The sequence below is a fragment of the Leuresthes tenuis genome, unplaced genomic scaffold (genome assembly GCF_036924035.1).
Source record: "Leuresthes tenuis unplaced genomic scaffold, fLeuTen1.0.hap1 SCAF_23, whole genome shotgun sequence".
NCBI lineage: Eukaryota > Metazoa > Chordata > Actinopteri > Atheriniformes > Atherinopsidae > Leuresthes > Leuresthes tenuis.
In genome coordinates this window covers 8,750,851-8,767,478 of record NW_027325377.1, presented here as the reverse complement: position 1 = coordinate 8,767,478, position 16,628 = coordinate 8,750,851, and the positions used below count along the sequence as shown (strand labels likewise).

Genomic DNA, 16,628 nt, shown 5'->3' with positions numbered 1-16,628 from the left:
GTGGAAGCTTGGCAGATGGGGGAAAAAAAAAACAGGTAATTGGTTAAATTGATTTGAATAAGAATTGCATTCTTATTTAATTTTTTTATTTTTTTTTTTCTTTGTCTTCCCACACCTCGACTGCACATTTTCCTCAGTTATTCTTGAATCTAGACATGGATCGTTGTGATCGATGTGCTTCAAATCATGATCGTGAGCACTAGTCTTGTCTTCGTTCACTACAAAAACAAAACTTTGCGTTTCCTGACAGTAGGAGCTTCCACCTCAGCTGAAGAGGGGATGTCCTTTCAAGATCAACTGAATGTTATGCAGCATGTATGGTGCCTTTTAGTCAGCAGTTTTAAAAGAGTACAGGATTTTGTAGCCTTTTAGAATGACTTGTGTGTTGTTATATTTTGAGATTATGTAAACGCATGTACAACCGCTATCACTTTACTCTGCAACATATCTCACCCACTTCATGCCACCAAACGGTCCAGTGACAATGCTGTGCTGTCTGCAAGCATCACTAATGGTCTCTTTAAGTGGCACCACAATGTCTGTATAATAGACTCGGGCTAGAAGCAGGGAGGGTAAAGGCAGAGACAGACACAGTGGAAATCAATGTCAACTGTCAATGCACTTCAAGGTCAGATCCCAGCAAAAATTATTAAGATTTTGGGGAGGCCGATAGTCTTCACAACTGTTACTTCCAAATGGTAAAAAATTCTAGGCTTTTTTTTACCATCCTTGTATCGATATGCATTTAGTTTTCACCACAGCTAACACATTTCTGCGATGACAACAACTCATTGTCTTAGAAGGGAAGCACAAATGGGTGAGCTTTTGTTTCCCAAACAGAAGGGGGGCTGTGCAAAAAAAAAAAAATATATATATATATATATATATATATGTACACAGAAGAGTGATGATGATTTTCAAATAATTTAAACCTAGAGAGAATACGTTGCAGCATGTTCATCAATGCGATGTTATTTATCAGTCGAAAATGGAAGCTCTAACCTTATCGTTGTAGTCCCCTGTCTCATAGATGAGGCCTCAGTTCTGTTTCAGACTGATGTGGAAATGTTTGGTCAGTTTTTGCAAATCTCACCCCAAAGTTTTAGAAGTATTTGAAAGTATTAGTCTGAAATACAGTACAAACAGGTAGTGTAGCAGACTTATCTAAACTGGCATCCTTGACTCTTTGTGAACTTTTGAGTGTCTGGAGCTAATATGTTTAAACTGCTGTTTTTGAACCTGAATGTGTGTCGTTCGATCCCCAGCATGTGCATATGTAGAAGTGTACATGGGTACATTGACATGTGACATTAGTGTTCCCCAAAGCATGAACGTTTGGGTGAATGGGAAACGGACTGTAAAGCGCATTTTACAAACTAGAACAGGTTAAAAGGAGGTCTATGTGTGGGCCATTTACCATTTTCCAGTGACTTTTACATTGCTTTGCAAGAGCCACCAGTTTTTGTCCAATACTTTTACTTGCTGGAATGCTGAAGTAGCTTTGGAGTCTCTTCAAATGATGAAGTTTTACATAGATCATCCATTAAGAGACTAGCTCAACCTAACTTGTTTTAACTATGCTGCCGACACAAGGTCTCACACACTCTCCACTTGCCAGGGTGACGTGTGAATTGTCTCCTGTGATAAGGATCTTGTTGTATTGCGTTGACTTTGCCCTGGAAAACAATTTGCTTTAACGGGCTTAAACATCTTTTTCTTTTCTTCCTTTTTTTGTATACATTGTAATTTCTGTCTAAGGTTATAATAAAGGCTTTTTTATAATTTTTTTTATATATGCACCTTCTTCAGGTAAAATCTTTCATGGCGGGCACTCTTTGAGCTTGTTTATTTTGTGCTTCCTCGCAGGTATGAGCATTTCTTACAGGACCTAATCGCCAACACAAGTTCAGACCACCCGGAGTTTGGGCAGCTTTCGAGTAAGTGTCCTTTTTTTTTCGGTCCTCACTTATATTTTACTGCATTTCAATTGAATTCAATAGAAATATCTATTTTACATTTCCTCGTTCATTCTATTTGTATTTTTTGTGGTTTTTGATTAATTTATTTTTCACTAGCTGCAACCAAACACAAAACAAACAAATGAAGAAAAAAAACTTGGTGAGGGGGGGGGGGGGGGTCACAAATATGTTCACCCAGCTCGATACATTTCTTCCTGTGTGTGACAAACACTTTGGAGAAGCGGAGAAAGCGGCTCAATTCGAACTTTTAAGGCTCGTCCTTCAACAGTTAGCTGAGACTTTGATGACAACCCCCCTCATCAAAAGCCTTGTTATCTTTATTTGAAGAACAAAGAAGAAAGCTCTCTTTCCCTTTATTCTTCATTTGTTGTAATTGTCAGGGAATAACTTAACTAGTGAGGAAATTAAAAAAAAAAAAAAAAAAGAAAAGAAAAGAGAGCAAGCTCAATATGTATCTACGTTCTAGTTTGATGTGGGTTTTGACATAATTAATTCGCTATGGATCAGAGGATATTAAGGGAGAGCTATATTAATAAATAAAATCTCAACATCAACAGGAATCTTCATAATGACTAATTTCACTTGTCAAATAAACAGAAATCTGACTCGAGTGCAAATGTACACAAGGAATTATTTATGTGTATCAATTAAAATCTCATTGCTGGTGTGCTGCCTTTGCTTACAAATTAAATCCGCTTCTGACTCTTAAGATGAAGGTACATATCTTACTGTGCCCCCTTTTTCCTTCCTCTACTCATTAGAGATCCTTTTTTTTTTTAAATTCCACTGATTTTTATTGGAGGGTTTGTATGCATTTGTATGTGTATAGCAACATTTCCTGTAGTCAGCCTGGTTGTTTTGAAAAGGGAATTATTGAAAAAAAAAAAAAAGAAATCAAGACAAATTATAATGTATCTGATTAAGCGAACTAGCAAAGAGAATCACAAGAGGCTTTGTTGTTGTTGTTGTTTTCTCTCGTTGTTTCACTCTGTCTGTTTGCTTTTCTTTGTTTCTTTTTTCCCTCAAGCATTACTTTTCCTCTCTCAGTGCATTGAGGCTGGATTTAATTGTTGTAATTGCAGTGCTTCAGGAGTTTTCATCAGCCCACTTTAACGTGACACTGAAATGCCTTTGCTCAAAACACAACCAAGTCTGGCCAGACTGAAGGAAACTCTTTCAGAATTTTAACGTTAAAAGGTAGCAGGCCTTGTCCCGTGGTCAGACATAATCTAAATGGAGAATAAATGGAATAAAGTGCAGTGAAAAGTGCGAGATGTGTTTAGAATGTCTAATGACCTAGATGTATTATTAAAGTCCCAGCCAGCCCAGAACTCAGCCTGAGAATACAGTAATTAGTTGTATTTTTTTGTATAGAGGAGACAATGGAAAATGTTCCAAACACTTATAACAAAGGGATAAAGTTGCCTTGTTTGGTTTACATTTTAATTGTTGTGAAGTTAAGTGAGCCAATTAGATGATGGTTACTTTGGTGTAGACAAGTTGCCCTGAGTCTCACTGCTCTGAAATAAGCTGGGAATTTTACTGTGACATTGGAATCCATGTTATTTAGTTATTATTATTATTTAGTTATATTATTATTATTTAGTTTGACGGTAGAATTGTTCAATTGTTCATTGCAGTTATTACAACTAATTTTCAGTACATGTAAATAAATATGGGATCATCTATTTCACTTAAAATGACCGAAAAGTCATCAGTTTGATGTTCTCTTGAGCGACTGATGAGGGTGGATTATTGGTCCTCGGTAAATTCTGTGAAAACATATTTAAGCAACACTGCGTTAACAGTGAAGCTCTGCTGTCTGAGAGCAAGTTGAGCGTATATATACTCCGCATATCGCTGCTGCTGCTTCTTCTGTACATTTCTCGGTCATGGTTTGTACCCAGTACACAGGATATATGCTTAATGTGTGAAGATCTTCCAGAGATAGCATCTGCTCTGCTTTGAAAGCTGGCCTTGAATGCAAGACTATTTTACCTGCATGAGGAAAGGGAAAGATGCTTGGCCAGTGGCCACTTAAATATCTGATTGAGTAAAGCTATGGTGCTTCTCCTTATTAAAGAGGTGCATGCAAAATATTCAGGTGGAATCTTTTAATTTTTATCCGGTGGAGGTTGCCTCTTTTAACAAATGTAGCTGTTGGCGAAGCAGATAGGCCTATCATTGTTATTCCAGGAAATAACTAGATAACTGTGAGTGGAAAATTAGATACAGCTTCAAATCAGTGTTTGGTGTGAGCATCTTTTTACAACAAGCTTCCTTTCGTAGTTTTTCCAAGTTTTTTTTTCCAAGGCAGAAGAACTTTCCTCTGTTCTGCTGTGAAACCTTCATGATTTATAAGATTCTGATTGTTTACAGTATTCAACTCTACGTATGCACTTCAGCAACTGAGGAAATGGCTTCAGTTACCAAAAAGATGTCTAGAATTCTAGATTTCTTTATTTTTTTATGTGCCAGAAATTCATTGGAGAAGTTTTTTTTTTTTCCTTCTTTGATCACCAAGCCTAGTCTCATCTAGTTCTGTTTTATTCAAGAGTAGATAGGAATCTTGATGGCCATCATCCTCATAGTACTCCTCGTATGATAGTACAGTGGTATGATAATGAAGTTCAAAGCTTTTTTCTGAAGAGATAATCACATCGATTTCAGGCCAATTGCTTGTACTCAAGCAGTTGAAATTATGTTGCTTAAGGAAATCTCTTTACATCCACTTATCAAGGAAAATCAAATTCTTTGAGTTTTCAGGTGTCCCTGAAGTTGTCTTTGTGCTCCCTGGAAAAAAAGTGAGTGTGGAGCCCTGTGTGAAATTTAGTCCTCAGCTAAAAGTTCATGAACACGACAGCCATATATACCAGTCCAGCATGACTGTTGCAGTATAAAATAGGAGCATATTGTAAAGAAAAAACTAACTCGAAATTTATTTTTGTTATCTTTGTTAGCTGCCTGGCTGCTGCGCTCAGTCTTGAAACTGCAGTTGTACATTGCACTGTGTTAGATTATCCCCACATTTCTCCTTCTCCCTGTTTGTAGCACCTGCAATGGCACAAAGTCTCCCTTCTTTCTGTCTGCAGCAGGAACAGGCAGGCGGAAGTTGCCTCTTTTTTTTTTGCTCGGTGAGAAAGTTTTCTTGAGAAAGTTTTATAAAAACCTAAAATATTACAACAGAAGCATTCAGGTAGCAGTCTAACTCTGCAAGTCTTGCTTCCAATCAAATTAGTTTGGTGTATCTGTTGATAAAGAGGGGAGAGGCATGTGTAGCACGAGTGTGAGGGCTGCTCACGGAAGGCAAAGAAAGAATGGATGAACAAATATGCTGCATGCAGCTCTGCAGCAAAAGAAGATGTTTGGATAGTAAAAAATGACTCAATAAGTTTGTGAAGATAATGCAAGTTTACTCTCAAGCCTCTTTCGCATATCCCTTTTCAAGCCAGGACCGATGTGCCATCGTTGCACATTGGCTCATGTGTAAAAGTACAGAGGCGGAACAGGGATCAAAGTTGATCTGCCGCTGATGTGTCTCTGAGCTGCCAAGGAAGGTGTTAAGTGAGGCAAAACGAGCTTGCCACCGGTGGACTTGCACACATCAAGCTGACATCTCAAAATGCGCCACACTAACCAACAATGCTGTCATCAATCAGCTAATTCTGAACGCTGTGTTGGTATGAGGAGGAACAGCAGCGGTTTAACGAGGATGTCTTTTTTTTTTTTTGCCCCCTCCTCCTCATTCTCCCCCATGTGCATTCAGTCCTCTTTCCCTACCAACTCAAACAGTGCTTTGCAGTAATAGATAGGCATATATGTTGATGTGATGGCCATAAACATTCGCTATTGTCACATTTGTTTTTGCTGATGGACAGCCTGTTTAATTTATTAATGGAGCAACTGGAAATGTTGAACGCATATCACAGAGATCGACATAAATTCAGTGTCGATCTAACTTAGAAATGCCTTAAATTCCGGACAATAGAAAATCCATTTTATATATGTATTGACTGCACCGGATTTTAAGCTGTGATATTTACACAGAAAGATGTTCCACGTGAGGATTTTTAAACTTTTAATTAAATGCGTACGGTAACATAAACAAATACATACTGCAAATGCTTTTTTTCCAGAACAGTGGCTGTAACACCGACGGTTTTAACTTGAATACCTATCAGTAAAGCACAAATACGTGGCGTAAATGCTTTTTTCCCCGAACAGTGCCTGTAACACGGCTGGTTTAAAATAAAAAAAAAAAAGACCATAGCCTACCAGGAAAAGTCATTGATCGCCTTCTTCATCTTCTGCACACTAAAACCATTAAAGTTATCTTCTTCAGTGTCCGAATTGAACAGCCTCAGAACTTCATCACTCGCTTCAGTCTATTCGCCTTTAGTTTAAAAGCTGCATCATACGCATTTCTTCGTTTGTTTTCCACGTTGAGGGTGAGTACAAATGACCGATTTACAATAATTTAGTGGTGTAAGTGTGTTTGATTTATCGAACCATTTCATTGGACCACTGTGAATTATTCGTTTATTTTATTGGTCTAATGTTGCGAGGCAATATGTTTTTGGCGGCATGAAAAAAAAAAGAAAAAAAACATATTAGCCGCACCATATTATAAGCCGCGGTGCTCAAAGCCTTTGAAAAAAGTAGCGATTTATAGCCCAGAATTTACGGTCGTTTTTTTTTTTTTTTTTTACCCTGCCCAATTTTCCAGTATTAGAAACCATCTTTCTATTTTCTTGTAACATCCACAGCTGTTTGACTTCATCAGGTTTATCCAAGTTTGATATGTGTCCTCATTCTTCACAAGAAAGCTTACATTGGTGTTGGCCACGGCCCAAGGCTAACAGACTACTTTGTGCAGAATCACGTCTACTTCGGTTTGTCATTAACCACCCGTAGCAGAGAGCGCGAGGCCCATGCCCAAAAAGTACTGGTGGGATCCCAGTCTGACGCAGACATGAACGGCAAAATCAAGAACATTATCCAAAAGATTTGTAATTTCAAGGAGAACAACCTTGGTCCAACTTATTTGCCACAACACGACCCAGAAGTCAGCAAAGTTCTGGGCAAGTTCCCATCACAATGGCACACTTAGAAGAGTGTCTCCTCTACAATGTTCAAATACCTTGAAGCCTATCCTATTTATAAAGTGTAATACATTGTAATTAATTTTTTGATTGGGCCACGTTACTTCAAAGTTAATCTGTCCCAGTAATTGCACATCATGGCCATTCTTCTTTTCCTGAATGTTCATTGATGCATGTCAGCATTTTAGTGTCCAATACAAAACACTCTTGTGAAACAGTTTATTCTAACACAGTCCTGCTGTTGATTCATGTTTTATGTTTCTTAGTTTTATGCTGCGTCTGTCATTATTCTTCCATCAATCCATTTTTTTTTTTTTATACCCGCTTATTCCAATTTAGGGTCACGGGGGTGCTGGAGCCTATTTTAGCTGTCATTGGACCAGAGGCAGGGTACATCCTGGTCAGGTCACTGGACCACACAGAGACAAATGAGACACACAACCATGCACACTCACTCCTAGGGACAATTTAGAGTCACCAATGAACCTTACATGCATGTTTTTGGGTGGTGGGAGGAAGCCGGATTACCCGGAGAGAATCCATGGATACACTGGGAAAACATGCAATGTCATCATTTAAGTGATTAAATATAAGGTTAATAACTTGTTTGTGTTTCTTGTGCAGTTAGCCAAATTCTCTTGACTTTGTTCCAAATTCCTTCAGCAAAATCCCCTTTGGTTAATTCTTGATGAATCAGTAAAACTGAAACTGAGTGAAACTGAATCGATCACAACTAAGTAACCAACCCTCTGCTTTGTGTTTTCATTTCAACATGTATGAGTGGATGGTTAATTGGTCATTTTCAAGCATTTTTACAATATCGAGATTAATTCTGAAACTGCTCCAGAAACACTCACCTGGATGAATTGTAATATTTAGATTTCTTTTTATTCATTCATTTATGTTAGATTTTTTAAAAATTTTATTTATTTTTCCCTATTGTTGTGCACTTTTTTCCCACCTGATGCTCCACACATACCTCCCATGTTGCCTCTTTCAAGTTAAAGGCTTTGTTCTCGCCTGTGCAAATCTCAGAGAAATACATATCCAGACATTGCTTTGGCAGATCAAAGTCTGTGTCAGCAGAAGTGCACGGAATCTCATTCAGAAAGGTCTACTTGGAAACAGTGTTTGGTATCTATAGTCACAGTTTTGCAAACATTTATGCGCTACCATAGTTTCAAATTTGCCTCGGTCAGCTGAGTTTTGTAGTGTTATACATTTGTTTTCAGTCTAAAAACTTTGTCTTTCATGTCTGTGCATTTGGTTTTACACTTTTACAGGCTCCTATGTACTTACATACATGTTCGCTCTCAAACAGACCTTGAAGTTGCTTTGCACAGCGAAGTTAACTATTCAGTTCTGTCAACCATTCATTATAACGCTCTGTCACTTCTGAGCATGTCAGCTGAGTGGGCAGAGGAATCCATCCTTCTCAAATGCTATTCCGACCCAATCCAGAAGGCCAACCTGATCTCATGAAACCCCCCCTTAGCAGACTCTTCATTTCATATTTCAGTATTCCTGTGACAGCTTTAGCAGGTGGTTCCATAAACTGAAAACCGAAAACTTTCTAAATGTTCTCACTCTGTAAAACTGAATTCCACAAGTTCCTGATTACTTCCTTAATTTCTGACAGCATCAGATGACAGTTTTCTCATCTTCTTAATCTTAACACAAATAGCACAGTAATAACATGTTGTTTGTTTCTTTATGACCTTTCCTTTGACTCACTCGTGTGTCCCTCTCACAGTGAAGGTAATTTATGTTTCTTTCCCTCATTTAGTTTGTGTTCATATTTGTATTTGTCTTATTTAGTGTGTAGTTAATAAATGTGCATTCATTTATATTTTGCCAAACATTCTGAAAGGCCGCTTTCCAACTTTTCATAATCAACTTTTTCCTACGGTTCACTATCTAAACAATTACTTATTGGTTGTCTTGTCATTGTTTGCACTGACAATGAGTTTGCGAACAGAGTAAAAAATTGTCACATTATTACATTGCGGAGTCGTTAACAATGTCTGTGTAGTTGGAGGTGAGGAGTTCTAGATTGTGGTCTGATATACTCTGTGGAGGCAGGGTAAAGGATAGAGCCAGTTCAACACTCGGCATGCCCCTCTCCTGTCTCTAGAAACACAGACCTAACACCTTATCTGTACCCACATCCTCCCTGTCATACCTCCATGTCACCGTTCATCTCAGTCATGGCTCTTAACAGCCTCACCAACATCTACCCAACATCAGGACACACTGAGACCTCATCTGCCTCCCCATTCAGCCTATGTGTGTCCAGCTGCCAGGTGAAGAGGCAGCTGAAGAGACTGAACCAGAACAAGGCTGCAGGTTCAGATGGTGTCAGCTCCAGGGTCTTGAGGATCTGTGCAGAACAGCTATGTGATGTTCTACAGCACCTCTTCAATTTTAGCCTGAGTCAAGATAAAGTGCCAGTCATCATCACATATCATGAAAGTTCTAGAGAGACTGTTATTGGCTAACCTAAATAAGCAAGTGAAAACCTGTCAGGACTCGCTAAAGTTAATTTATCGTCCTGGGCTTTGCATTGAAGATCCCATCATCTGCCTGCTTCAGCAAGCTCTCTATCATCTGGACAAAACAGGCAGCACGGTGAGGATCAAGTTATTTGATTTCTCCAGTGCTTTTAATACAATTCAGTCTGCCCTGTTGTGTAAGAAGTTCCAGAAAATACAGGTTGATGCCTCCTCAAACCACCTGGATTATCGACTACCTGACAGACCACAGTTTGTGAGACTAAAGGGTTATGCGTCTGAGAAGGTGGAGCACCACAGGTCTCTGTATTCTCAGCATTTCTTTTCACTGAGTGTAGGGGTGACTGGCCCCATGACATTAGCAATAGATTTTTTTGACTCCCTGGGTTGAGTGTAAGGATCTTTGCATCGACTTGCTTCCATCAGATAATATTGCATCTCATCAGAATGGTATCTGTGGAATTTGGTGGCTTGATGAACAATTCAGACTCTTTATCATGTTCTTGAGCCTTCCCTGAACAGCTTTAGCCAGGTCCACTGCTGTCCTCCTGGCACAGGCTGCTATTGTAGAGAAGTGCAGTTTTCATGTGGTTGGGGGGGTTTGACTGGTCAGATAAAAAAATGTCAAGGTTGGTGGCAAGTGTCAGAGTGACATTCATGTTAATAACGGGATGCAAGTTTCCCAAGCAGAATATAGCATTATGACAAGGTGAACAGTACCACTCCCTTTACCTGTCTGCGGTTTTAACGTGGGGGCTGATAAGTGTATATATGAGCAATCAAATTGTTTAATCAAAATTTCCCATTCTGTGAGAAATAATACTTGATTACAAATTCAGTGTTCTTCACTACAACAAAAAAAGCAATTTTGTATTTCAACAAGCTTACATCTTGTTTGGCTACTCTGGAAATGTACACCATTTGCTGTTGTTCTTCTGCTCTGGTCAGGTCATGTTTAATCCCCCCTCCCCAGTGGTTGAAACACATTGTGGTTGCAAACTGAAACCTGAGCTCTGCATTATTGAAATGCTCTTGACATTACTGCTAAGTACCACCAATGTTAGCAGAAAAAACAGAAAATAATCACTATCACTGTTAGATTATCAGCCCAGTCAGCAGTGCTACACAGGCAATGGTTTGATGTGGTATAAACTTTAGAGGAAAAAAAGTTTATTTAAAGAATTAACTGTGCTTGTTGATGTTAGCTGTTTTTTTTTAATATTATAGACTGACAACTCAGCTTATTTGAAAGCAACCAGCGCATTATAGGCTACAGGGCCTCTGTGGTGGAGAGCAGCATTCCACTAATTAGCATGATCGTGGTTAGGCGCCCCTACTCATACATTCAAGAGACTGCCCTTCTCAGCAGACCATCTCATACCTCATCAAGACCCTTTGAATATTTTAATTTTGTACAGCTATTTCAAATTTTTTTTGCAGGGGCACTGATGAAATCCAGCAAAATTAGGCCCCGATGCTGAACGAGCCTGCGAAACAAACAACTGCAGCACAACCACTTCAATGAATTGTCTGTATGCATGTGCAGCACTAGGTGGGATTCGAGTTACTCTGTTACCCCAAGCCAATGTTTTTTTATGGAACACTTTTTGTTTTGTTTTGTTTACAAGTCAAACTTTTGAATTTCCATTGAGGTCAGATTTGGACCAGTGGGTTGAATTGTTGAGGGATACTTTAGAGCTGATTACTTTAATCCCTGGCTTCCTCACTCTAAATGTCTGCTGAACCCTACATTGCTCCCAACGCATTCATCATTGTGTAAGTGGGTGTATGATTTAGGGTTGTCCAAAAAAAATCAGTTGTCGGATGCTAATTGATAATAAAACCAAGTATCAAATTAGATCTCAATATTAAGCAATTTGATACACATTTTTCCATCTTTGCAGCCTCTGCTGACTGAAAACTTCATCAGCAGATGGAAAAAACATTCTAATGCTGCTGCTCCTATTTTTAGTTAGGACCACTAGTTTCAAGAGGACAAAGGTTGTCTGAAGCTGCTTGTTAAAAAAGTTAAATCTCAAAATAATTTTTTCCTTCTGTGGTATCAAAAATGAAATATTTCCCTTTGTATCAGTGTTGAGTTTGAAAGTCTAGTAAAGTGACAAACCTAAAATGTAAATAAAGGAAAACCCCATAATGCCCTTTTTTCTAAAAAGAAAAAACTTTATATATGTACAGTCCGTTTCAAGTCCAGCTCATCTGTTTGAGGGAATTTGCCTTAACTTCAAGTCCTGTGATGCAAATGTTTGACATGTGTAGACTAAATTACATTATCAATATGAAATTTTGTCTTGAAATAGGACAAAAACAAAGCAAATAATAGAGAAGTTCTGCTCCTGTGCATGTTCTGAAACTAACTACATGCACAACTACAAAAGTGGAATGACCTTGAATTTACACCAGAGATTAGCTCCATAATTTGCATTATATATAATAATGCAATGCAATAATGCAAATTATTAATTGGATTATGATTACAATGAATTGAATTCCAATTGGCTTGAATTGGACTATATTACTTTAGTGCCTTGAGATGACAATTGTTGTAATCTGGCGCTATATAAATAAAATTGAATTGATGTGTGTATGTATATATATATATATATATATATATATCAGAGAGAGAGAGAGAGAAAGCCATATAGTTATTGCCATATTCAACAATAATGCATATTGCATGTTTCCCTAACCTATCCGTACCTATGATATTTTTCAGCTTTTGTTGAGTATTATTAATGTGTGACTTTGATTATGGCCACACAGAAACTCATTTTGGGAGCTGCTGCTCAACAACAATCACCACCACACATCTACATCATACCACTCTCTAAATCTTACACGTATGCTCTTTCCATCTCTTCGTTTTTATTTTTTTTTTTGTTGTTGTTGCTGCTGTTATTTTTCTTGTGATGTGAGCAGTTTTGTCTGCATGTTGTGTACTTGTTTGATGTTATTTAATTATATTCACCTATACTTAATTTATTCAGTACAGTCTGTTCACAACACAAATCAATCCCATTTTATCCAAATGTGTAATAGCTCTATTCATATAATACCTATTCATGAAAAAATAGCCTAAGTAAGGAAAGCACCAGATTATTACAGCTGGGGGGGTGATGGGTCAGAACAGAGGCTTAAACAAACACAAAAACATTAAGCCGGGGATACATGCGCTTGAAAAAAGATCACAAAAATATATAAAAACACAAAGTCATGTGTGAAGTGCAGATAAGTAAAAAGTGCTGAGAACTGAGTGAGGTGCATCATATATGATCCACAGCAGCTTAGGCCTTTAGCATAAAAAATAAAGGAATGATTCAACGCCATCTGTGACTGCCCTACCTATAAGCTTAAAGAAAAGTAAAGTTTTATGCCTCCCCTTGAAGGTAGAGAAGGTCGTATTCCTTCCAAATAGGGAACTGGTTGCACATGAGATGAGCCTGAAACTTGAAGGCTTTGCCTCCCATTCTACTCTTGGAAACTATACAAACCACAAGTGACCCTATAGTATCAGAGTGAAGTGCTCTGTTGGAAAAATAAGGAGCCATATGGTCTCTAAGAGACTTAAAAGGGAGAAGAAGTGTTTTGAATTATATCCTTGATTTTACAGGAAGTCAGTGAAGAGAAGCTAGAATTTGATCAATTTAATTACTCTAGGTAATTCTCATAAAAAAAAGTTTGGTGGTTTTCAGAGAGTATTTGGCACGGCACAATAACAAGGATTTCCAGTTGTCCAATTTTGAAGTAACTAATGTATGGATGAGTTTTTTTGTATTGCAATGAGTCAGAATGTTTCTCAATATTATGCAGGCGAAAGAAGGTGGTTCTAAGGATTTGTTTTATTTGTGAGTCAAAAGACTGATCCTGGTCAAAAATAACGTCAAGGTTCCTCATGGTAGTACTGAAAGCCAGAAGCAGAAACTTATGAGTCATCAAGGCCTTTATGTCATGAAAACATACTTGTAGTCTGACCAGCTGAATCGTTTTCCTTGAAGTACAGCTTTGTGTCATCTGTATAGAAATGTATAATTTTTCTTTATGGATAAATAAAGTATTTTTAAATTCACTTTTATCTTATAGGAATTGACATTTATGTTGTCTTTCTTATGAGATTACCTAAGACAATGATGCATAAAGCTGAAAGTATTTGTCCAAGCACATAAGCCTGAGGAACTATTCTGGGCCTCGTGGTGGTCCTAGGATAGATTAGTAAATCTGATTTGAAGATGGCCACTATCCCTCCTCCTCAGCTTGTGTTTAGAGAAATGTGAAGTTTTAGATAGCTCGAGTTGACTCAATAAAACATGATCCTCTTGTTGCAGTACCATTTCTGTAAAAGAAAATGAATCAAAGTAAGATAAGATAGACCTTTATTCATCCTACAAGGGGAAATGATGATCATCAATCAAATCATTTAATGCCAGACTCAGGCCTAATGTTTAATAAATCATATGAATACTTTATTAGATTGTTGCATCTTATTAGTCATTTGAATAGTATGCTATTGTCCCAACAGATGGATGCAAAAGAAAATGATACTCTCCACCACTTTTTGTTCTTAAATTTGAGAAAATTGTAAGATATCCAGGTCCTGTGGTCACTGAAGCTGTTTGAGAGGGTTTGAACAGAAACTTTAGTGGTGACATGGAGCTGAGTATCCTTTGCAAAAGCAGTGGACATTCTGATTATTCTTGTTATTGCCCAAGTGAAAACATCTGGATATTCTGAGTAATAAGATTTGAGTACTGAGCCTTAAGGGTTAGTAATTGGTGACATCTTTTGATGGGAGAGAAGGCGATTTGCATTTTGCCTTAAAAGTGAGCTGGAATGATTGGTCACACTGCAAAAAGCCACTGATACTTTGTGGGTTTGGGTGTCGCAACAAGTGTACAGCTAAAGAAGCATGTAAATATGGAGAGGAGGAAACAGGAAGAACTGGGCATTAGTCCTTTAATCCTTGAAATATTCTTCAGGTGATACTAGGTTGACTTAGTCCTTGATAACACCCAGATTTCTGGCTTGGTTTGTGGTTTTTAATATTCCAGACTGAAAATTCCAGATTTTTATAGTCACTCTTCGTTGGCTCCAAAGACAATGACCTCTCTCTGATATATTCAAATTTACTTTGAAATTATGCAGTATTCCAGTATAGTGACTTAAAGGGTGATGAGACCTCATTGATGCTGCTTCTAAGAGTAAAGTTTCTACCAAAACACACCTGGAAAGTCCGCTAGTTAAACTCTGGAGATATCCAGAGCACAAAGCTGTCACTCAAAAATTCACTAACCAATCTCTACGAAGACTTCCACAAACCCTCCTGAGACATTTGTGCCAGAGCTGCAAGCAAAATTCAGGTAGCTCAAATGAGAAGGCTGTCAGTGTAACTGTAAAGATAGCAGGTGAAAAAAAAGCGTGATCAGCTAGAATGAAGTAGGTGGATCTGATTACTAAAGCATGTATTGTCAAACCAAAAGACAACACCTGATATACAATTACATAAACAATTTATAAATCATTAACTTTATTTTTTAAATAACTCCACTAAGACACTATTCTGTTGGTTTTCCCTTTAATTTGTCACTATTTGTTTTATATGTATACGCCTATCGTGTTATTGGACACAGTGATTTTGAATGAAATAACTCTATTACTAATGTTTGCTTGTTTTTGATGATATAGGGGCTGTAACTGCAGTGTGTGAGGTGTCCCAGCGTATCCGGGAGAACACACGGTGCCACGAAAACCACCTGCAGCTTTGCCGAGTGCAAAAACTGCTGAAAGGGCGAAAAACAAGGGTGTTGGCTTCAGGTTAGAACCTATGATCACTTATTCTTTTTATGTACTTCATGAATTGCCTCCATCTCCTTTCTATATCTGTTGCCTCATGTCCTTTGACACAAAAGAGGAGGGGAAAACTATACACACTAACACACACATACACACAGCTAAACTGATGGGAAACTAGCTCATCTACTATAGCTACTCAATAGACTAACAAATTATCGGTCGTTCTGTAGAAACGTAAAATATTTTGTACATCTCATCAACATGAATTTAGCTGACAGTTGGTGAGTAAATGTTAATACCCTCTGTCTGCCTTTTCTGTTATTCATGTATTTCCCCTCCTCTGTTGTGCTTCTTCCTGTACTTGTCGGCCGGTGACTCTTTTCTTTTTGCCACTCCCCCTCTGGTTGTTTGTCTCCAGAGAGTCAAGCCTTATTGTTGCACAGCTCGCCCTGCCAATTTCCCCCAGGACCAATTAGAGTCCAGCTTCATCTCATGGACCAGAAGATAAAAAGGAAGCCTGTGTGTGTGTGTTTGTGAGTGAGTGTGTGTTTGTTTGCTTGGATATGCAGGCTTATTTTTTTGTGTGTAAGTGTTTGTGTAGGCTGAGAGCTGAAGGATGAATAGCAGCTCATCTCTCTAATGCCAGTGTGCAAAGTTTCAAACACTTCCTCTTATCCAAGTTCTCAAGCCCTCGCAAGTCTGTAGGCTCCCTTTTTTGCCAATAAAGCTCTAGTCCCACCAGGCAGATTTAAGAGTTGAAGCAGCACCTCCCCACCCGGCAACCTCATGCCAACCCATTATTCTTCCTCCCCACCATCATCACCTCTAATGTGGGGAAAAGACGAGCTCTGCCTTTTACAGATGAGAAGCAGTGGAGCCCCTCAAACATATTAAGTAGCTCTGTAGGACGAGAGGGGGGCAATTGTGAGACACAAAGCCTGAATCAATGGGACATGGATACAGTAGACAGGCAGGCGTTGCATTCCTGGCTGTAGCTTGAATTTAAAACAAAAATGTCTCACGTTTTCCATCATGTTTCACACAGATTTCATCTCTTTATTTTTGTCCCAGTTCATGTACTGAGTTTTATCTGAGGCATCTCGAGCTTAACTGAACTATTGAGAACTTTAGATAAAAATAAATAATAGAATCTAAAAACAAACCTTGAATCGTTGCCATTTTGCACTTTGTATTTCTGGGAAATTATATTAGTTGTTATTTCAACATACTGA

General features: G+C 38.2%; 1 protein-coding gene across 3 annotated transcripts in view; it reads left to right on the top strand.

The window, feature by feature from the left end:
• The window catches only part of arhgef39 (Rho guanine nucleotide exchange factor (GEF) 39), a 61,625-nt gene that overhangs the window by 27,872 nt on the left and 17,125 nt on the right, over positions 1 to 16,628 (top strand). For 2 of the 3 annotated variants that reach the window (XM_072377215.1, XM_072377214.1), the window contains exons 6-7: positions 1,867 to 1,937; positions 15,289 to 15,417. In XM_072377215.1, coding sequence (XP_072233316.1) covers positions 1,867 to 1,937; positions 15,289 to 15,417 — 200 coding nt within the window. The remainder of the gene's footprint in view (positions 1 to 1,866; positions 1,938 to 15,288; positions 15,418 to 16,628) is intronic. The other variant, XM_072377216.1, reaches the window with a different exon arrangement.